This window comes from Mytilus californianus, unplaced genomic scaffold, assembly GCF_021869535.1.
Source record: "Mytilus californianus isolate M0D057914Y unplaced genomic scaffold, xbMytCali1.0.p SCAF_3, whole genome shotgun sequence".
Taxonomy (NCBI): domain Eukaryota; kingdom Metazoa; phylum Mollusca; class Bivalvia; order Mytilida; family Mytilidae; genus Mytilus; species Mytilus californianus.
In genome coordinates this window covers 126,278,761-126,303,235 of record NW_026262679.1, presented here as the reverse complement: position 1 = coordinate 126,303,235, position 24,475 = coordinate 126,278,761, and the positions used below count along the sequence as shown (strand labels likewise).

The following is a 24,475-nucleotide window of genomic DNA, read 5'->3' as shown; positions in this document are numbered from 1 at the left end:
TTTTGCAGTGAATGAATACAACTCCTTTTGATGGGATGTAAATCGTATCAAAATATTATTTGGAGTTAACTCAAGATTCTGAAAAAAAACTATCAAAGTATTATTTTGGAGTAAACTCAAGATTCAGATATGCATAAGAATTCTGATTACTTTTAAATTGTATAAATAAAATGAAACATCCAATCGTAACTAAACTTAGTTTGATAATGTTACTTGAGAAGATCCCTTTTGATATCACACTTACACATAAATCAAAATTCAAGTTAACAGCAGCAACTGACAATCTGAAATTTGGGCAAAACAGAATAATGATTGCTACATACAAACAAACGCATTGTTTGCCAGACAACTGAGTTATGACATGCTTAAGCATTTTTTTAAACATCTTTTACATATTTATGAAGTTACTATGTTTTTTGTAAACAAGCAGATTTTAGTGTTTGACACAGTATTTAAATATAAAAAAGTACTCAAAATTTCCTAATACAGTTTAAATATGTACAACTCTTTACTATTTATATAAAATGGGTCATTCATGTGTTCAGTCGTATACTTAATTGGATTTCCCACATTACGCATACTTTGCTTTCAGAAAATTAACAAAGGACTTGTGTCGAATGGGCAGTGATTTTTAAGGTATAAAAATACTTCACAATATCGGGTTTGTGGCTGAAAGATCTAGAGGGAATTAAGTACTAAACGATACACAGGTATGCTATGAATATTCAGTGTAAAACTGTGTATTTATTTTTGGCTTAAGAAATTGTGACCCACCAAGCTTTTGTACTTGTTTTTATCTTCCGCATTACTAAGTTGGTAATTTTCTCATGGATTTATTCGAATGTTAATCATGGATTTCTTACACAGACAATCATGAGTGAGTAATTTGTCATGCAGAGTAATAAGGTAACATATTATTTAAATGATTTTGTCTCGTGATGGAAACTGAAACTGTGTTGTTAGAATATGTCTAGGCTTTTCTATTCTCAGTATTATATTATATATATATATATATGACCACTCATTCTTAATCTAATGGTTTAATATTATGTTTTTTCTTATACGCTGTTGTTGGTCTCTATTCGACCGATTTCACATGTCATTACTTTAGTATATCTTTCATCAAAAGATCAGACATTTAAGTTTTAGTCACACGATTTTAATGCCCCCGCGACATAATTTTACCCCTGTCCGTCCGTCCGTCCGTCCGTTCGTCCGTCCGGATATAGATACCTGGTTTGTCCGGCTTTCTACTCCTACAGTTTTTGAGCTACAGCGTTAATATTTTGTAGGATGTTTTTGCACATCAAAGAAGTGTGCTTGTCCACAGGATTTTGATTTTTTTAAATCATTTTCAAATTGCCAGGTATTTGGTACAGGCTGCATAAAGAGATCATGGTTTGTCCGGCTATCTTCTCCTACAGTTTTTGAGCTACAGCTTTAATATGTTTGTAGGTTGTTTGTACACATAATGGAAGTGTGCATGTCCACAAGATTTTGATTTGTTTTTCAAATATTCTCAAAACGCCAGGTATTTGGACTTAGTCATTTATTTTGGTGCTAAAAGTCAGAAAGGGGGGATGTTAGATATTCGCAAAAACCGGTATTTAGACTTCATTTCCTTCTAACTTGCTGTATAATTGAAAACATGGTTTGTACTACTACAGTTTAATATACCCTAATGCAATAAATAAGATTTTTTAGTATTGTCAAATATTTAATTAATACCGGGGAGTTGAACTCGGTGACCACTGGAAATAGAAAGTTGAACTTGGTGACTGCTAAAACTGGAAAGTTGACACCTTTTGGCTAGACATTCAGTCCTGCAAATTTAGACACTCAGAATAAATATAGATAATCATACATATTGTTAAATTAATAATTTCTTATGGTCAGGCTGGAGCATCATTTGTGTCTTACAGACAGTGCAACAATTTCAAGTTTTACTTTAACAATACTGTTTTTCAAATCTAAAGTATGTGGAACTATACTCATGCATACATATGACAGGGCAGAAAGGGGGGTCGTCCATATCCAGTTTATTAGTTGTTACCGTAATTGGCTTTGACGTAGCCTTCAGTAACTACGAGTACTCTCAGATCTGTACTTTGTGTCTTTTGTGTTTTTGTTACGGTTTGTATATGCTTTGTATCGATTAAACAGGTAAATAGATATAAGCAGATGTGGTATGAGTGCCAATGAGACAACCCTTTATCCTAGTCACAGTTTGTAAAAGTAAATCATCATAGGTCAAAGAACGGCCTTCAACACGGAGCCTTGGCTCACATCGAACAGCAAGCTATAAAGGGCCCCAAAAATGACTAGTATAAAACCATTCAAACAGGAAAACCAACGGTCCAATCTATATAAAAAACGAAAAACGAGAAACACTCATGAACCACATCAACAAACGACAACCACTGAACATCAGGTTCCGGACTAAGGACAGGTGCAAACAAATGCAGCGGGTTTGAACGTTTTATCTGGCGCCAACCTTCACCCTAACCTGAGACAGTGGTGTAAAGCCCTTTTCATCTGATTTTTATAGTTTGTTCTTATGTTGTGCTGTTACACCACTGTCCCAGGTTAGGGGGAGGGTTTGTAACCAGCAAACATGTTTAACCCCGCCACATTCTGTATGTTCCTGTCCCAAGTCAGGAGCCTGTAATTCGATGGTTGTCATTTGTTGCTGTATATCATGTTTGGTTTTTTTTCGTTTATTATTCTGTACATATGTAATACAATTTGGATTCGAAAAATGCTCTAACTACTACATAAGGACAAAAGTGTACTTCATTAATCGACTATACATTTTGTTATACAATCATATTTGACATTCGTACATGTATTACATCAATTGCGCTGATACATGTATCCTGCAGCAAATTAATAACCCTGTACAGACAAGGAAGATTATATAAACAGTATAAAAAGACTTAGAAAAGAGGAGCAAGATTGGATTCAACTAGGATCCCCCTTTACGTGGGTAGGAATTCATTCACCACCAGAAGTCATACTTGTCAAGACCGAACATATAACTCTATACGATCACGTGCCCGTGTGACAATTTGTGAACTTTCGAACAATTGAACATTTAAACTTCTGAAACTTTCTTAAATTTGTATTTTCGTAAAAAAAATATTATTTTTATTTCAAACTCGACTTAGTTATTCATAAATTAGACCGTTAGGTTTCTCGTTTGAATTGATTAACATTATTTCGGGGTCTCTTTAATACAGCTTACCATGCGATATGGGTTTTGCTCATTGTTGAAGACTCTCCATGATTTCTCTATTAATAACCATCTGCCATTTATACAAAAGACATTTATTCAGAAGCCATCACATTCGCACGAAGTTTTATTTACTCTCCCATTCAAAACTTCATTCTTTGTAAAACTTATATTTGAAAACCACTGTTATAAATCCCCATTCAAGCCAATACACACTTGCATCTATCATCTCGGATATTGCCAGTCACAGACTTTTCGAACCGGTTCACATTGGAAAAGATGAAAAGATGCAATATCCTTCGTCATAAATCAGTTCACTTAAAAATACCTCCCTTCTTTAAAGATCAATCTGTACCCATCATCTCTTATACCTATACCAGCCAATTGCAACTAAAATTATTTTCAACACGTGTTGCAGGATCTCAGTATTGACAACTTCAAGTCTAACCCTCCTGATTGCACCTGTGCTAGCTCCCCAATTATACATAATCCACCGTACCATGTCATAACTGGCGACCTGAACATTGTCAATAACACTTCTTTGCGCAATGGGTTATCCAAAGGCCCGAAATATCGTGAGCCTCAATCCATCAATTGGAACCACAACTTTAAAATAACGAAGGATGCAGTCTAGGTTATGCCAAGCAATGGGCTAAAAAAGAGAGGCGAAAGATACCAAAGGGACATTCAAACTCGAAAATAAACTGACAACGTCATGGCAAAAAATGAAAAAGACCAAAACAAAACACAACATAGAAAACTAAAGACTGAGCAACACAATCCCCACCAAAACCCGGGGGTGATCTCAGGTGCTATGGAAGGGTAAGCAGATCCTGCTCCATATGTAGCACCCGTCATGTTGCTCAAGTGAGTACAAAGCCGGAGATAAGTCTATTTCGGTAGGTCACATTAGGTGAAAAAGAAGACGTAGATACTCTTTCCAAATTGGTTAAGGATGTGAGGTCGTTGATACAAATTATAATTTAAAAACTGAATGGGTCTAAGAAAACACATGCTACATCGATCTTTAAAGACCTAAATGTTGCTAAGCACCTCTCCAAACTCCATGACAAATACGTTGTTGTCCTTGCCGATAAAGCCCCAAACAACATAGTGTGTCTGTGTGTGTGTGTGTGTAAATCACATTACATAAACTGTTTCATTGAAAATTCACTTGGAAACTCAACATCTACCCCAAAGACACTTACTAAGAAGGAAATCCTGAATAAGCATAGGTCTGTCCTATGTTATTTGGAATTTCAACCAAAACTGAAGAACTGGATCTTCCTTCACTCTATTGGAAACCTACATAGCAAAAGTGTCCTTACAAAATAAAAATAAGGAGATATGGTATGACTGCCAATGAGACAACTATCCACCAAAGTTCAAATGATTTACACTTCGCTATACCGTCATCTCTGTACCAATCAGTAATCACTGCATACACTTCGTTATACCGTCATCTCTTTACCAATCGGTAATCACTGCATACACTTCGTTATACCGTCATCTCTTTACCAATCAGTAATCACTGCATACACTTCGTTATACCGTCATCTCTTTACCAATCAGTAATCACTGCATACACTTCGTTATACCGTCATCTCTTTACCAATCAGTAATCACTGCATACACTTCCATATACCGTCATCTCTTTACCAATCAGTAATCACTGCATACACTTCGTTATACCGTCATCTCTTTACCAATCAGTAATCACTGCATACACTTCGTTATACCGTCATCTCTTTACCAATCAGTAATCACTGCATACACTTCGTTATACCGTCATCTCTTTACCAATCAGTAATCACTGCATACACTTCCATATACCGTCATCTCTTTACCAATCAGTAATCACTGCATACACTTCGTTATACCGTCATCTCTGTACCAATCAGTAATCACTGCATACACTTCCATATACCGTCATCTCTTTACCAATCAGTAATCACTGCATACACTTCGTTATACCGTCATCTCTTTACCAATCAGTAATCACTGCATACACTTCGTTATACCGTCATCTCTTTACCAATCAGTAATCACTGCATACACTTCACTATACCGTCATCTCTTTACCAATCAGTAATCACTGCATACACTTCGTTATACCGTCATCTCTTTACCAATCAGTAATCACTGCATACACTTCACTATACCGTCATCTCTTTACCAATCAGTAATCACTGCATACACTTCGTTATACCGTCATCTCTTTACCAATCAGTAATCACTGCATACACTTCGTTATACCGCCATCTCTTTACCAATCAGTAATCACTGCATACACTTCGTTATACCGTCATCTCTTTACCAATCAGTAATCACTGCATACACTTCGTTATACCGTCATCTCTTTACCAATCAGTAATCACTGCATACACTTCGTTATACCGTCATCTCTTTACCAATCAGTAATCACTGCATACACTTCCATATACCGTCATCTCTTTACCAATCAGTAATCACTGCATACACTTCGTTATACCGTCATCTCTTTACCAATCAGTAATCACTGCATACACTTCGTTATACCGTCATCTCTATACCAATCAGTAATCACTGCATATTCTTCGTTATACCGTCATCTCTTTACCAATCAGTAATCACTGCATACACTTCGTTATACCGTCATCTCTTTACCAATCAGAAATCACTGCATACACTTCCATATACCGTCATCTCTTTACCAATCAGTAATCACTGCATACACTTCGTTATACCGTCATCTCTTTACCAATCAGTAATCACTGCATACACTTCCATATACCGTCATCTCTTTACCAATCAGTAATCACTGCATACACTTCCATATACCGTCATCTCTTTACCAATCAGTAATCACTGCATACACTTCGTTATACCGTCATCTCTTTACCAATCAGTAATCACTGCATACACTTCCATATACCGTCATCTCTTTACCAATCAGTAATCACTGCATACACTTCGTTATACCGTCATCTCTTTACCAATCAGTAATCACTGCATACACTTCGTTATACCGTCATCTCTGTACCAATCAGTAATCACTGCATACACTTCGTTATACCGTCATCTCTGTACCAATCAGTAATCACTGCATACACTTCCATATACCGTCATCTCTTTACCAATCAGTAATCACTGCATACACTTCGTTATACCGTCATCTCTTTACCAATCAGTAATCACTGCATACACTTCCATATACCGTCATCTCTTTACCAATCAGTAATCACTGCATACACTTCGTTATACCGTCATCTCTTTACCAATCAGTAATCACTGCATACACTTCGTTATACCGTCATCTCTTTACCAATCAGTAATCACTGCATACACTTCGTTATACCGTCATCTCTTTACCAATCAGTAATCATTGCATACACTTCTATATACCGTCATCTCTTTACCAATCAGTAATCACTGCATACACTTCGTTATACCGTCATCTCTTTACCAATCAGTAATCACTGCATACACTTCCATATACCGTCATCTCTTTACCAATCAGTAATCACTGCATGCACTTTGTATGCACTTCAGTTCACTTGTTTACACTGAAATATACCGAACAATTAAATGAAATTACGAAAAAAAATTACATTACTTAATTAAGCACATACATACAACTTCTCGTCCAATCAAATTGCTTGAATTTGCCTTCTAATTTTCATAGTACATACTTTTTCCGTGTACTAAGTAACTACGCATGAATGACCACAAGGGTAAGATTTCATTGTATCGTAATCAAGATATTGAAACAAAAATTGCCACTGGCTATTTTGGAATAAAATGCTGTGTTCCAAATTAAATTAAATAGTTTGTAATTAGTTTTCACATTGATTTTTTAATATCCTGCTATTAAAATCTTTGGATCTAGAAAATGTTTTTGACGATTGTAAGTTTCTTTCACTTAAATAAAGAGTAACAAATATGGTTTTATACCTTGATTAGAGTACAACGCTATCCTAAAATTGTGATAATTTATCATTCATGCAATTACTTTGTACACAAAAAAGTGTGTACTATGAAACCTTGTGAAGGTAAATTAAGGCAACTTGATCTATTTCGTCATGAATTAATTGATTATTGGTTGCTTAATGTCCAGTGGCAAATATTTCATGTCCAGGACGATGTCATGAATTGAAAAACCGCGATAATGTCTGAAGAGAATGTGCCACCTATATATATATATAAATACATGTTCTGATAAATCTTTCAGTTTTTACTTTGAAATAAAAAAAAACCAACATAAACCCTAGTATCTTTGATCTATTGGTAGTTTCTTTTTAATGACTATCCGCTAGACTATCTATAGGGACATACCAGGGGCGGATCCAGCCATTTTTAAAAGGGGTTCCAACCCAGGATAAGGAGGGGGGGTTCCAACCAAATGTCCCATTTAAAAAAGGGGGTTTTCCAACCCCCAACCCCTGGATCCACCACTGCATACTATCTATATGTTTCAAATTTATTATAGCTTTATTTTTACTGTGAAATTGAAAAATGTTTTCAAGACATGTAAAGCTTCCACTGCAATTTAATTATTGCCTGCTTTTGGTCAATTTGTTTTGTCATCTTACCATCCATTCTGGAATCAAGGGCCTTTTAAAATCACATAATTTACAATGATACTATTGAGTAGATTTGCAAAACTTCGTTAATGAGCTCCGTTTTACAACACCTGTGATACAAGTAGTCAGCCAAAATAAAGTATCAATAGAGCAATTAAAAGATTACTCGAGTTGTAAATATGTGCTAAATTGGATAGTCTATGAAAAGGAATATACTATGAAATTAAGAGCTCGGGGCAAGCCCCTCGCTCTAAATTTCATAGTATATACCTTTTCATAGACTTACCTAGACATAAACAATGGCTTGTACAAAAAAATGTTTAAAATTGCTACAATTGTTGTCAGTTGAACTATATAATTTGGGATAAAAAGGGTTAAATCTATGGACCCTGATTTACACAACACATTCATTATATCAATGGTTGTCTTCCCAATCAATCTAATGTTTACTCTGATTGTTATCTTGATCAAATATTCCTAAATTTAGTTTGAGGAAGTAAAACAATGAAGTTTAAAGAGTTTGCTGTTTTGTATTGTTGCTTGTGTATATAAAGTGGACATGACAAAAATGGCTACTCCCACTTATCTCAAGGGCTTTATTATTATTATACTTGTAAAACAAGATTGTTTATGTAGATTAATGTATCAGCTGAAAATCAGTGTATATTTTACTTATATCAGTTGATCAGTTTATGTTATTCACATACATCCCTTTTTGCTTGTAGTTTCTAATGTTATATGCATTGGAATTTACAATGATTTCGGGACAAATCGTGCTACGATGGTATGATTCATTAAAGAGGGACAAACGTCAAGTATATCTTTATATAACTTATGTCAATTGCATTTTCCGTGTTTATTTTGAAGTTTTTTTCTTCAAATATTGGAAGTAAGATCATCTAAAATTGGGTGTTAGTAGATAATCATCACGACAAAATAAAAAAAATATATGTCTCATTCACGTCGGTTATAGCTGATTAGCACGTTAACAACAGAGGTCGTTTTAAATTGACCGACCTCTAGTAGTTAGTAGATAATCATCACGATGAAATAAAAAAAAAACAAGATATTTTTATGTCTCATTCACTTCGGATAGAGCTGATTTCAAGTGTACATCTTTGTACTGAAGGGTGCAACATCGTGTTCACTTGAATGAAGTTGCAGCACTCTGAATAAATCTGGTAGACGTACACTATCCTGAACTACTGATTAACCTTCACTGACTGTAGTGTAGTTTTTTTTCTTCTTCGAGTTTTTATACACTGAACTGACATACTAGCGGTCAATATAGAAATAAACAGATGTAGTTTGATATCCATTTAGACAACTATCCATTAAAGGACAAAGAAAAAAAATCTGTTTAGTTACATGTCATTGTGTGGCCTTAAAAAAGCAAAAACATATACCGTATAGTAAGGCATGAAGGTCCCCTGGGTATATCGTATAGTAAGCTATGAAGGTCCCCTGGGTATACCGTATAGTAAGCTATGAAGGTCCCCTGGGTATTTCTGTGGTAGATATTACACATTCCGTATAGTAAGCTATGAAGGTCCCCTGGGTATACCGTATAGTAAGCTATGAAGTTCCCCTGGGTATACCGTATAGTAAGCTACGAAGGTCCCCTGGGTATACTGTATAGTAAGCTACGAAGGTCCCCTGGGTATACCGTATAGTAAGCTACGAAGGTCCCCTGGGTATACTGTATAGTAAGCTATGAAGGTCCCCTGGGTATACTGTATAGTAAGCTACGAAGGTCCCCTGGGTATACCGTATAGTAAGCTACGAAGGTCCCCTGGGTATACCGTATAGTAAGCTACGAAGGTCCCCTGGGTATACCGTATAGTAAGCTACGAAGGTCCCCTGGGTATACTGTATAGTAAGCTACGAAGGTCCCCTGGGTATACCGTATAGTAAGCTACGAAGGTCCCCTGGGTATACCGTATAGTAAGCTACGAAGGTCCCCTGGGTATACCGTATAGTAAGCTACGAAGGTCCCCTGGGTATACCGTATAATAAACTTCGAAGGTCCCCTGGTTATACTGTATAGTAAGCTACGAAGGTCACCTGGGTATACCGTTAAGTAAGCTATGAAGGTCCCCTGGGTATACCGTTTAGTAAGCTATGAAGGTCCCCTGGGTATACTGTATAGTAAGCTATGAAGGTACCCTGGGTATACCGTATAGTAAGCTACGAAGGTCCCCTGGGTATACCGTATAGTAAGCTACGAAGGTCCCCTGGGTATACCGTATAATAAATTTCGAAGGTCCCCTGGTTATACTGTATAGTAAGCTACAAAGGTCCCCTGGGTATACCGTTAAGTAAGCTATGAAGGTCCCCTGGGTATACCGTTTAGTAAGCTATGAAGGTCCCCTGGGTATACCGTATAGTAAGCTACGAAGGTCCCCTGGGTATACCGTATAGTAAGCTATGAAGGTCCCCTGGGTATACCGTATAGTAAGCTATGAAGGTCCCCTGGGTATACCGTATAGTAAGCTACGAAGGTCCCCTGGGTATACCGTATAGTAAGCTACGAAGGTCCCCTGGGTATACTGTATAGTAAGCCTGGGTATACTGTATAGTAAGCTACGAAGGTCCCCTGGGTATACCGTATAGTAAGCTACGAAGGTCCCCTGGGTATACCGTATAGTAAGCTACGAAGGTACCCTGGGTATACCGTATAGTAAGCTACGAAGGTCCTCTGGGTATACCGTATAGTAAGCTATGAAGGTCCCCTGGGTATACCGTATAGTAAGCTACGAAGGTCCCCTGGGTATACCGTATAGTAAGCTACGAAGGTCCCCTGGGTATACCGTATAGTAAGCTACGAAGGTCCCCTGGGTATACTGTATAGTAAGCCTGGGTATACTGTATAGTAAGCTACGAAGGTCCCCTGGGTATACCGTATAGTAAGCTACGAAGGTACCCTGGGTATACCGTATAGTAAGCTACGAAGGTCCTCTGGGTATACCGTATAGTAAGCTACGAAGGTCCCCTGGGTATACCGTATAGTAAGCTACGAAGGTCCCCTGGGTATACCGTATAGTAAGCTATGAAGGTCCCCTGGGTATACCGTATAGTAAGCTATGAAGGTCCCCTGGGTATACCGTATAGTAAGCTATGAAGGTCCCCTGGGTATACCGTATAGTAAGCTATGAAGGTCCCCTGGGTATACCGTATAGTAAGCTACGAAGGTCCCCTAGGTATACCGTATAGTAAGCTACGAAGGTCCCCTAGGTATACCGTATAGTAAGCTACGAAGGTCCCCTGGGTATACCGTATAGTAAGCTACGAAGGTCCCCTGGGTATACCGTATAGTAAGCTATGAAGGTCCCCTGGTTATATCGTATAGTAAGCTATGAAGGTCCCCTGGGTATACCGTATAGTAAGCTATGAAGGTCCCCTGGGTATACCGTATAGTAAGCTACGAAGGTCCCCTGGGTATACCGAATAGTAAGCTACGAAGGTCCCCTGGGTATACTGTATAGTAAGCCTGGGTATACTGTATAGTAAGCTACGAAGGTCCCCTGGGTATACTGTATAGTAAGCTACGGAGGTCCCCTGGGTATACTGTATAGTAAGCTACGAAGGTCCCCTGGGTATACTGTATAGTAAGCTACGAAGGTCCCCTGGGTATACCGTATAGTAAGCTAGGAAGGTCCCCTGGGTATACCGTATAGTAAGCTATGAAGGTCCCCTGGGTATTTCTGTGGTAGATATTACACATTCCGTATAGTAAGCTATGAAGGTCCCCTGGGTATACCGTATAGTAAGCTATGAAGTTCCCCTGGGTATACCGTATAGTAAGCTACGAAGGTCCCCTGGGTATACTGTATAGTAAGCTACGAAGGTCCCCTGGGTATACCGTATAGTAAGCTACGAAGGTCCCCTGGGTATACTGTATAGTAAGCTACGAAGGTCCCCTGGGTATACTGTATAGTAAGCTACGAAGGTCCCCTGGGTATACCGTATAGTAAGCTACGAAGGTCCCCTGGGTATACCGTATAGTAAGCTACGAAGGTCCCCTGGGTATACCGTATAGTAAGCTACGAAGGTCCCCTGGGTATACTGTATAGTAAGCTACGAAGGTCCCCTGGGTATACCGTATAGTAAGCTACGAAGGTCCCCTGGGTATACCGTATAGTAAGCTACGAAGGTCCCCTGGGTATACCGTATAGTAAGCTACGAAGGTCCCCTGGGTAAACCGTATAATAAACTTCGAAGGTCCCCTGGTTATACTGTATAGTAAGCTACGAAGGTCCCCTGGGTATACCGTTAAGTAAGCTATGAAGGTCCCCTGGGTATACCGTTTAGTAAGCTATGAAGGTCCCCTGGGTATACTGTATAGTAAGCTATGAAGGAACCCTGGGTATACCGTATAGTAAGCTACGAAGGTTTCCTGGGTATACCGTATAGTAAGCTACGAAGGTCCCCTGGGTATACCGTATAATAAACTTCGAAGGTCCCCTGGTTATACTGTATAGTAAGCTACAAAGGTCCCCTGGGTATACCGTTAAGTAAGCTATGAAGGTCCCCTGGGTATACCGTTTAGTAAGCTATGAAGGTCCCCTGGGTATACCGTATAGTAAGCTACGAAGGTCCCCTGGGTATACCGTATAGTAAGCTATGAAGGTCCCCTGGGTATACCGTATAGTAAGCTATGAAGGTCCCCTGGGTATACCGTATAGTAAGCTACGAAGGTCCCCTGGGTATACCGTATAGTAAGCTACGAAGGTCCCCTGGGTATACTGTATAGTAAGCCTGGGTATACTGTATAGTAAGCTACGAAGGTCCCCTGGGTATACCGTATAGTAAGCTACGAAGGTCCCCTGGGTATACCGTATAGTAAGCTACGAAGGTACCCTGGGTATACCGTATAGTAAGCTACGAAGGTCCTCTGGGTATACCGTATAGTAAGCTATGAAGGTCCCCTGGGTATACCGTATAGTAAGCTATGAAGGTCCCCTGGGTATACCGTATAGTAAGCTATGAAGGTCCCCTGGGTATACCGTATAGTAAGCTATGAAGGTCCCCTGGGTATACCGTATAGTAAGCTATGAAGGTCCCCTGGGTATACCGTATAGTAAGCTACGAAGGTCCCCTAGGTATACCGTATAGTAAGCTACGAAGGTCCCCTAGGTATACCGTATAGTAAGCTACGAAGGTCCCCTGGGTATACCGTATAGTAAGCTACGAAGGTCCCCTGGGTATACCGTATAGTAAGCTATGAAGGTCCCCTGGTTATATCGTATAGTAAGCTATGAAGGTCCCCTGGGTATACCGTATAGTAAGCTATGAAGGTCCCCTGGGTATACCGTATAGTAAGCTACGAAGGTCCCCTGGGTATACCGAATAGTAAGCTACGAAGGTCCCCTGGGTATACTGTATAGTAAGCCTGGGTATACTGTATAGTAAGCTACGAAGGTCCCCTGGGTATACTGTATAGTAAGCTATGAAGGTCCCCTGGTTATATCGTATAGTAAGCTATGAAGGTCCCCTGGGTATACCGTATAGTAAGCTATGAAGGTCCCCTGGGTATACCGTATAGTAAGCTACGAAGGTCCCCTGGGTATACCGAATAGTAAGCTACGAAGGTCCCCTGGGTATACTGTATAGTAAGCCTGGGTATACTGTATAGTAAGCTAGGAAGGTCCCCTGTGTATACTGTATAGTAAGCTACGGAGGTCCCCTGGGTATACTGTATAGTAAGCTACGAAGGTCCCCTGGGTATACTGTATAGTAAGCTACGAAGGTCCCCTGGGTATACCGTATAGTAAGCTAGGAAGGTCCCCTGGGTATACCGTATAGTAAGCTATGAAGGTCCCCTGGGTATACCGTATAGTAAGCTATGAAGGTCCCCTGGGTATACCGTATAGTAAGCTACGAAAGTCCCCTGGGTATACCGTATAGTAAGCTATGAAGGTCCCCTGGGTATACCGTAAAGTAAGCTATGAAGGTCCCCTGGGTATACCGTATAGTAAGCTATGAAGGTCCCCTGGGTATACCGTATAGTAAGCTACGAAGGTCCCCTGGGTATACCGTATAGTAAGCTACGAAGGTCCCCTGGGTATACTGTATAGTAAGCCTGGGTATACTGTATAGTAAGCTACGAAGGTCCCCTGGGTATACCGTATAGTAAGCTACGAAGGTCCCCTGGGTATACCGTATAGTAAGCTACGAAGGTACCCTGGGTATACCGTATAGTAAGCTACGAAGGTCCTCTGGGTATACCGTATAGTAAGCTATGAAGGTCCCCTGGGTATACCGTATAGTAAGCTATGAAGGTCCCCTGGGTATACCGTATAGTAAGCTATGAAGGTCCCCTGGGTATACCGTATAGTAAGCTATGAAGGTCCCCTGGGTATACCGTATAGTAAGCTACGAAGGTCCCCTAGGTATACCGTATAGTAAGCTACGAAGGTCCCCTAGGTATACCGTATAGTAAGCTACGAAGGTCCCCTGGGTATACCGTATAGTAAGCTACGAAGGTCCCCTGGGTATACCGTATAGTAAGCTATGAAGGTCCCCTGGTTATATCGTATAGTAAGCTATGAAGGTCCCCTGGGTATACCGTATAGTAAGCTATGAAGGTCCCCTGGGTATACCGTATAGTAAGCTACGAAGGTCCCCTGGGTATACCGAATAGTAAGCTACGAAGGTCCCCTGGGTATACTGTATAGTAAGCCTGGGTATACTGTATAGTAAGCTACGAAGGTCCCCTTGGTATACTGTATAGTAAGCTACGGAGGTCCCCTGGGTATACTGTATAGTAAGCTACGAAGGTCCCCTGGGTATACTGTATAGTAAGCTACGAAGGTCCCCTGGGTATACCGTATAGTAAGCTAGGAAGGTCCCCTGGGTATACCGTATAGTAAGCTATGAAGGTCCCCTGGGTATTTCTGTGGTAGATATTACACATTCCGTATAGTAAGCTATGAAGGTCCCCTGGGTATACCGTATAGTAAGCTATGAAGTTCCCCTGGGTATACCGTATAGTAAGCTACGAAGGTCCCCTGGGTATACTGTATAGTAAGCTACGAAGGTCCCCTGGGTATACCGTATAGTAAGCTACGAAGGTCCCCTGGGTATACTGTATAGTAAGCTACGAAGGTCCCCTGGGTATACTGTATAGTAAGCTACGAAGGTCCCCTGGGTATACCGTATAGTAAGCTACGAAGGTCCCCTGGGTATACCGTATAGTAAGCTACGAAGGTCCCCTGGGTATACCGTATAGTAAGCTACGAAGGTCCCCTGGGTATACTGTATAGTAAGCTACGAAGGTCCCCTGGGTATACCGTATAGTAAGCTACGAAGGTCCCCTGGGTATACCGTATAGTAAGCTACGAAGGTCCCCTGGGTATACCGTATAGTAAGCTACGAAGGTCCCCTGGGTATACCGTATAATAAACTTCGAAGGTCCCCTGGTTATACTGTATAGTAAGCTACGAAGGTCCCCTGGGTATACCGTTAAGTAAGCTATGAAGGTCCCCTGGGTATACCGTTTAGTAAGCTATGAAGGTCCCCTGGGTATACTGTATAGTAAGCTATGAAGGTACCCTGGGTATACCGTATAGTAAGCTACGAAGGTCCCCTGGGTATACCGTATAGTAAGCTACGAAGGTCCCCTGGGTATACCGTATAATAAACTTCGAAGGTCCCCTGGTTATACTGTATAGTAAGCTACAAAGGTCCCCTGGGTATACCGTTAAGTAAGCTATGAAGGTCCCCTGGGTATACCGTTTAGTAAGCTATGAAGGTCCCCTGGGTATACCGTATAGTAAGCTACGAAGGTCCCCTGGGTATACCGTATAGTAAGCTATGAAGGTCCCCTGGGTATACCGTATAGTAAGCTATGAAGGTCCCCTGGGTATACCGTATAGTAAGCTACGAAGGTCCCCTGGGTATACCGTATAGTAAGCTACGAAGGTCCCCTGGGTATACTGTATAGTAAGCCTGGGTATACTGTATAGTAAGCTACGAAGGTCCCCTGGGTATACCGTATAGTAAGCTACGAAGGTCCCCTGGGTATACCGTATAGTAAGCTACGAAGGTACCCTGGGTATACCGTATAGTAAGCTACGAAGGTCCTCTGGGTATACCGTATAGTAAGCTACGAAGGTCCCCTGGGTATACCGTATAGTAAGCTATGAAGGTCCCCTGGGTATACCGTATAGTAAGCTATGAAGGTCCCCTGGGTATACCGTATAGTAAGCTATGAAGGTCCCCTGGGTATACCGTATAGTAAGCTATGAAGGTCCCCTGGGTATACCGTATAGTAAGCTATGAAGGTCCCCTGGGTATACCGTATAGTAAGCTACGAAGGTCCCCTAGGTATACCGTATAGTAAGCTACGAAGGTCCCCTAGGTATACCGTATAGTAAGCTACGAAGGTCCCCTGGGTATACCGTGTAGTAAGCTACGAAGGTCCCCTGGGTATACCGTATAGTAAGCTATGAAGGTCCCCTGGTTATATCGTATAGTAAGCTATGAAGGTCCCCTGGGTATACCGTATAGTAAGCTATGAAGGTCCCCTGGGTATACCGTATAGTAAGCTACGAAGGTCCCCTGGGTATACCGAATAGTAAGCTACGAAGGTCCCCTGGGTATACTGTATAGTAAGCCTGGGTATACTGTATAGTAAGCTACGAAGGTCCCCTGGGTATACTGTATAGTAAGCTACGGAGGTCCCCTGGGTATACTGTATAGTAAGCTACGAAGGTCCCCTGGGTATACTGTATAGTAAGCTACGAAGGTCCCCTGGGTATACCGTATAGTAAGCTAGGAAGGTCCCCTGGGTATACCGTATAGTAAGCTATGAAGGTCCCCTGGGTATACCGTATAGTAAGCTATGAAGGTCCCCTGGGTATACCGTATAGTAAGCTACGAAAGTCCCCTGGGTATACCGTATAGTAAGCTATGAAGGTCCCCTGGGTATACCGTAAAGTAAGCTATGAAGGTCCCCTGGGTATACCGTATAGTAAGCTATGAAGGTCCCCTGGGTATACCGTATAGTAAGCTACGAAGGTCCCCTGGGTATACCGTATAGTAAGCTACGAAGGTCCCCTGGGTATACCGTATAGTAAGCTACGAAGGTCCCCTGGGTATACCGTATAGTAAGCTACGAAGGTCCCCTGGGTATACCGTATAGTAAGCTACGAAGGTCCCCTGGGTATACCGTATAGAAAGCTACGAAGGTCCCCTGGGTATACCGTATAGTAAGCTACGAAGGTCCCCTGGGTATACCGTATAGAAAGCTATTAATGTCCCCTGGGTATACCGTATAGTAAGCTACGAAGGTCCCCTGGGTATACCGTATAGTAAGCTATGAAGGTCCCCTGGGTATACCGTATAGTAAGCTACGAAGGTCCCCTGGGTATACCGTATAGTAAGCTATGAAGGTCCCCTGGGTATACCTATACCGTATAGTAAGCTACGAAGGTCCCCTGGGTATACCGTATAGTTCCCCTGGGTATACTGTATAGTAAGCTATGAAGGTCCCCTGGGTATACTGTATAGTAAGCTATGAAGGTCCCCTGGTATTTCTTCTGTGGTAGCATCATTATACATTTCTCTCAGTCCATAATTATTTGTTTGTATAGATATTAGGAATTGTAATTAGTCACGTTGCTATATTTGAATGAATATATGAATTGTTTTTTTAAACATTTAGATAGATCTTCCGAGAACGTGTAGCAACTTAAACAGAATACCAAAGATGACCCGATATGTCCAGCTATAAAGATCTGAAGCCTTCACAAGTTAAAGACATCCCTTTTGTTAATATAGGTATATGAATTCATCGACTCGTAAATAAAGCGCAAGATAGATTTGATTTTAACAGAATCTATATTAGAAAATCAGACATTTAGACATCAGTAACATGTACTTTGAATCAAAAAGAACACATTTATTGACTTGAATTATAATTTTACACTCTATATTTCGTGTGTTTCGTACGAAATGTATAGAATTATGTGATTATAGATTTAGGAAGATGTGGTATAAGTGCTAATGAGACAACTCTCCATCCAAGTTACAATTTATAAAATTAAACCATTATATTAGGCTAGATGAAAATATCATCCCGCGTAATGCATGCTACTTCTTGATCTAGCACGTTGGTAACATCGATTGATCAAAGCAGCAGGGTTTATGTCAAATCAACATGCTTTCCATTAACACAAATGGGAGAAAATAACAAAAATAGCATAAGACGTATGTGTACACGATTTTCTGTTCATTGATTTTATATTGCAAATATACACATGCAGATACTCAACTATATTAAGTTATTGCACATTTCAAGGACCACCATTATTTTTGTCATATCCCACATAGACCTCTTGATTTATATTTTAGTGTGTGATGATAAAGGAAGAACATTATTATAAATTGTTCAATACAATTATATAATTATATGATGGGCAAGTCTGTATTCGTCACTCGATGTCTATTTTTTCTATGAAAAACTTCCTTGTCTTTTCAAGTATGCAAAATATTATTGAATTATATTTACATGTCACAAAAACATGATTTAAATACTAACAATTTTATCTGATCCGTACACAGGTGCCCAAGATCTTATTACGATAGAAGCTAACTGGAAAGGTTTAGTGAGAAAAGAAGGACAACTGGAACGTGGATTAAAGAAACTTGGACCCCTCTCTAAAGTTACAAGTATTCAGTGTAAGTGGCGATCTATTGTTCGCTCTCTAAAGTTACAAGTATTCAGTGTAAGGATAATTATCAACTTATATTACATGACTGGCGATCTATTGTCCCCTCTCTAAAGACTGGTGATCTATTGTCCTCTCTAAAGACTGGTGATATATTGTATCCTCTCTAAAGTTACAAGTATTCAGTGTAAGGATAATTATCAACTTATATTACATGACTTGCGATCTATTGTTCTCTCTCTAAAGACTGGCGATCTATTATCCTCTCTCTAAAGACTGGTGATCTATTGTCCTCTCTCTAAAGACTGGCGATCTATTGTCCCCTATCTAAAGACTGGCGATCTATTGTCCTCTCTCTAAAGACTGGTGATAAAGTGTCCCCTCTCTAAAGACTGGTGATCTATTGTCCCCTCTCTAAAGACTGGTGATCTATTGTTTTCTCTCTAAAGACTGGTGATCTATTGTCCCCTTTCTAAAGACTGGCGATCTATTGTCCCCTTTCTAAAGACTGGCGATCTATTGTCCTCTCTCTAAAGACTGGCGATCTATTGTCCTCTCTCTAAGGACTGGTGATCTATTATCCCCTCTCTAAAGACTGGTGATTTATTGTCCCCCCCCTAAAGACTGGTGATCTATTGTCCCCTCTCTAAAGACTGGTGATCTATTGTCCCCTTTCTGAAGACTGGTGATCTATTGTCCCCTCTCTAAAGATTGGTGATCTATGGTCCCCTCTCTAAATACTGGTGATCTATTGTCCCCTCTCTAAAGACTGGTGATCTATTGTCCCCTCTCTAAAGACTGGCGATCTATTGTCCCCTCTCTAAAGACTGGTGATCTATTGTCCCCTCTCTAAAGAACTGGTGATCTATTGTCCTCTCTCTAAAGACTGGCGATCTATTGTCCCCTTTCTAAAGACTGGCGATCTATTGTCCTCTCTCTAAAGACTGGCGATCTATTGTCCTCTCTCTAAAGACGTGCGATCTATTGTCCCCTCTCTGAAGTTACAAGTATTCAGTGTATGGATAATTATCAACCTATATAACACTACTGGTGATCTATAGTCCTTTCTCTAAAGACACACGACTCCGTTGCAAGAATTGCAAGTCATGTGATATCTCGACTTAATAATGGATTGGCCTCACTATTGTGATGCTTTCATTTGATTTGGTAGACTTGGTAGATTGTATGGTATCAATAAAAGGAAATGTTGGTATACGTCATAGCAACAACAACCTAACGACACAAAATACCAAAAGACATATTTACTCTTAAACTACAGGTGTCTAATGGAAAAAATGTTACAACCTTTAAATAACCATACAGGTTGATGATTGAACCCCTATCTAGTGCAGAGATTTTTATATACCCTATTTATAACCCTGCTGTATGGCCTATAAAAGTAATTGTGTAAACATTTCCGTTAGATTGTTCACTTATTGAAACAGTTTTATATTCAACTTGTTGCTATTACTGCAGTTAAAACTGTTCAGTGGAAGCCTTCTTAATGTTAAATTTATCTGAATAAAAGAAAACATTGGGTTCATGTCGATGACACAGCAACCCAACAACAATAAAACTAAAGAACAACAAAGAATCAATCGGGGACAATACCCGAAAGATATATACCAACAACACCAAATTTTCAGAAGGACAAAAAGATTCAAATAATTTAAAGACAATCACTCATGACTATATTGACTAGATTCAGGCACATGAAGACGATATATGATTTTGTCTTTTTGTATTACGTATATAGTATTTTGAGTTACTTCAGCATTGTTCAGCCATGTTATACTGTGAAAAAATACAGTCGATGTATATATATATATTTCGGTTTTAATTGTATAAATTTAAAGATTGTTATATTTAAATCAGAATAGATTGATATGATTCATTTTACATCATATTCATACTGATGAAGGATATCTATTATCCGAAATATTTATAGATACTTCCTTTTTTTTTAATATTGGTGTTGTTTTTGTACACTTTTTAGGCGTTTATATATATAAATATATATAGACTTCTATAAACAAGTCTAAATTGAAAACAACGTTCTAACCTATGATTGCGTTGGATAAAAACCGCAATTTTTATACATGTGCATGCAAAACAAATTTCTTGGTAGAGGGGTCTAAATTCAGCACAAACAACATTTTCCAAAAGACCAAAAAAGTGAAAAAGTATATTTTAACAAAACGCATTTGACTATCAGGTCGAACAACGGATGTTCTTAAACCCTGCTGACTGCCATTGGCGATTGCCAAATAAACAGATCACCAGATGTAACAAAATTGATCTTAACTATTAATTTAATACCAAACAGAAAACAATAAACTTGCGGAAAAGATGGTATACCGCAAACAAAAGGTGCAAAAATTAGTACACCATGTCCGGATTTCGACAATTAATGTCTCTTCAGTGATGTTAGGAATCGAAACGGTATTTGGAAGGCCATATAATTTACCTCAATTTAGGATAGACTCTTGAATTTTGAAGAGTCGAAATAGGATAAACGGATCATATAAACCCGAAGGCACTTCTATATATATATACTTTTTTATATAGTTTTGATGACTGTGAGTTCTAACGATACAAGATTCTGAACCTCCGAAAGGCTGTTATTCGACATGATCATTATATTTCCAAATTGCATTCTCGTAATGACAATATGTTATTTTTCAGGGAGACAATTTTTTGTTGTCCTATCTCAGGGTTGTGTTTACGTTTTTCATGATGATCATTCATCATCTCCGAAAGTTCACTTCTCTCTTATGAATTATCACAAGTAAGTAGCATTTACTATGTTTTTGTGTCATGGGTTGTCACAAGTAAGTAGCATTTACTATGTTTTTGTGTCATTGGTTATCATAAGTAAGTAGCATTTACTATGTTTTTGTGTCATTGGTTATCATAAGTAAGTAGCATATACTATGTTTTTGAGTGATTGGTTATCATAAGTAAGTAGCATTTACTATGTTTTTGTGTAATGGGTTATCACAAATAAGTAGCATTTACCATGTTTTTGTGTCATGGGTTATCGTAGAATGAATTTCATAACAGCGAGGACATGGACACATAGTAATTAAATGTTATCGTGTGTATCACTGACTGTCGACAACAAAGACTTCACTAAATTACAGTATGTCAAGGGCCTCTCAATGGGGATATACGCAATTACTATCTTTACGCATGTCCATTCATAAAATAAAAGTTTTTGCATGAAAGTTCATAGGAATTTGTTTTGAATATTTCTATATACTCACAACAAAAAGTTTCTTTTGACAGAATGATTATATTCAGAGGTGATATCACCAAGCAATCGAGAGAAAAAAGTTCTTGCACAAACGTTCTGTGGCTCCTTAAAGAAATACGAAAACTTTTATTCGTACGAGTTAATGTAGAGTAACCTACGATCAACTTTCATACTAAGATTATTTTTGTTGTTAATAAGAGCCCGGACCTTTATAAAAAAAATTTTTAGCCCTCTGAGCTGCATATTTTTTGCACGGAACAAATTTAAATTCCCATCGAAGATTCCAACGATCAGATTTTCGTGAACATTTAAATAGCATTCTAACAAAAAATAACTCGTGAAAATATCAAGAAGCATATGAATCCGGTCTTGGGTGCAAAGTTTACGTTGATTGGAGCCAGAGTAGCTTTTGTGGAAACATTGATATTTATTTTAGATTTTGTTATACCTGAACATGTATAACAAAAGTTACGGGATCTATATTCTTTTACTACAAATTAAGCAGGTAATTTCAATGATTTGGTCTTTCTCCGCTATTTTTTTTTTTTGCTATTTGAGGACGCATATTTGAGACAATTCTGTAAAAACGTTTATTTGCAATTTTATTCATGCTGATTTCAAAAGCCTCTTGCATAGCCGTCCCCTCCCTTATTTTAATTGAATCAGGAATGGTCGCCCCCTTACAATTTGAAATTGTACTCACTTCTTTTTCGGTTTCTGTGTTTCAATATATATCCATGAATTTAATGATAAGTTCACAATACATCTGTTTTGGAATAATAAATCATGTGCACAAAACTAAACTGGTCAACTGTAACACGAGATAATGTACAGGTTATTATGTCAACATAGCAGTAACAGTGTAATAATATCTTTTAGACTGGGTGCAATCGTTTAATTATTCTAGTATAAAAGGTATTGTGAACATATTTAATTCATGGATAGATACTGAAACACAATTTAACAAAAATTAAGTACAATTCTAAATTAAATCGCTGTGATCCGTCCAATCGTGCACATTTCCTTATAGGACATGTATTATTTAGCATACGTATACCCCCGTCAATGTATGTATTAGTGTTTGTTTACAAATAAAGCATGTTTTATTTTTTATTTTGGCGATTGACCAATCCACTGAACGATTTGCAATGCATGATGGATTACATGTCTATAACTGACACACTACTTAATTTTTCACTTATTGCCAGAAAAGAATTTTTCCTTACTTTTTAACCGGATTTTCGAAGGAAAAATCGGTTATTGATTTGAGGATTTACGGCGGGCGGGCGGGTGGGTGTGCGGTTGGACGGGTGGCTGCCAAACAGTGTCCGTTCATTAACATGAAAAAGCTTTTACGAAATCTTTTCAAATTTAAATATGTTGTTTCCTGTGACTAAATGAAGGTTGAGTTCAATTTTCACGATTTTAGCTTTTCTCGTTGTTGAGTTGTAGACCTTTCAGTAGCGATAAGTGATGTTTATTATATGATTTATTTTTATTTTGAGTTATTTCCCTTTGAACAGAAATGGTGTAATTAATAAGTATATGGATAGATAGTCTATCAATGATTGTATCTGTTCAATTGATTTTAGTCAGGAGTTGTAAAAATTTCTGTATAACTATTTTTTTAAGTCATGTGTGTTTTGAAGGTAGATGTCACAGTTGTTATTTGGTATTTTATTTTTGTTTGGTGTGTTAATGTTAAATTTTTACTTGATCCTGTTTGGGGGTCCAGATTTGCAAATATCATTTTCATTAGATATAAAAATCTATTTTTATTAAAGGATATTTTTCATTACATAACATTGTGTAGATAAAGTTGTTGACATTGATAGATAAGTTGCAAGTATTAGTTTGTGACCAATGAAAGAAAAAAAATTGGGAACTATTAATTATATATATAAAGTTTGATTACACTAAGTGTTTTTAAGATATCAAGTTAAAGCATGTGGTAATTATCAATCACACAATTATAATTGGAGTGACAGATTTATTTGAAAAGTTTGTGTTTCCTAAGTGTTGTTGATGATAAGCTCTGTAGGACTTTATAAATATAGTTTGAAATTTACTGTTCATTATTAGACATTTTGAAGATAATTACAGATAGGTTTTATTGATTTTTAAAAGACATTGTATTAATGATAAATGATATTTTGGAATTTTTTTTGTTCTTTTCTTTGGAAAATTGTTTGTTATTCTGTATAAACTAATTTTCTGAATGCTATATATATATTTTTTTACTTGATCCTGTTTGGGGGTCTAGATTTGCAAATATCATTTCCATGCAGGAAAATCCGGTCACTCTGACAGCCTCTTGTTCTCTCTTCATTACTTTGTGATATCACCTCTGAATATACTCATTCTTTCAAAAGAAACTTTTTTCTGTCAGTATATAAATATATTCAAAACAAATTCCTATAAACTTTCATGCAAAAAGAATTATTTTATGAATGGACATGTGTAAAATAGTTATTATGTATATCCCCATTGAGAGGCTCATCTTCGCTAGCCAAGGATATCGTGATAGAGTGGAGGGGAGTGGATCGTAACCCTTGGCTAGCTCTGGAGAGGAGGGGAGTGGATCGTAACCCTTGGTTAGCGAAGGTGTGAGAGGCCCTTTTTTTGTAGTGACATACTGTAATTGCGCGAAGTCTTTGTTGTAGACAGCCTGTGACCGACACGATATCATTTAAATATCAGGTGTCCATGTCCACACTGTTACGAAATTCATTCCAAGTAAGTAGCAATCAAA

At 38.5% G+C, this 24,475-nt stretch overlaps 1 protein-coding gene across 7 annotated transcripts in view; it reads left to right on the top strand.

Annotated features, from left to right (window-relative positions):
• Window positions 1-539: 539 nt before the first annotated feature.
• Window positions 540-24,475, top strand: part of LOC127736124 (uncharacterized) — a 33,584-nt gene continuing 9,648 nt past the window's right edge. Inside the window, exons 1-4 of one of the 7 annotated variants that reach the window (XM_052246667.1) lie at window positions 540-710; window positions 17,462-17,577; window positions 18,361-18,477; window positions 21,153-21,255. In XM_052246667.1, coding sequence (XP_052102627.1) covers window positions 17,517-17,577; window positions 18,361-18,477; window positions 21,153-21,255 — 281 coding nt within the window. In that variant the 5' untranslated portion in view covers window positions 540-710; window positions 17,462-17,516. The other 6 variants (XM_052246670.1, XM_052246668.1, XM_052246669.1 and 3 more) reach the window with 6 other exon arrangements.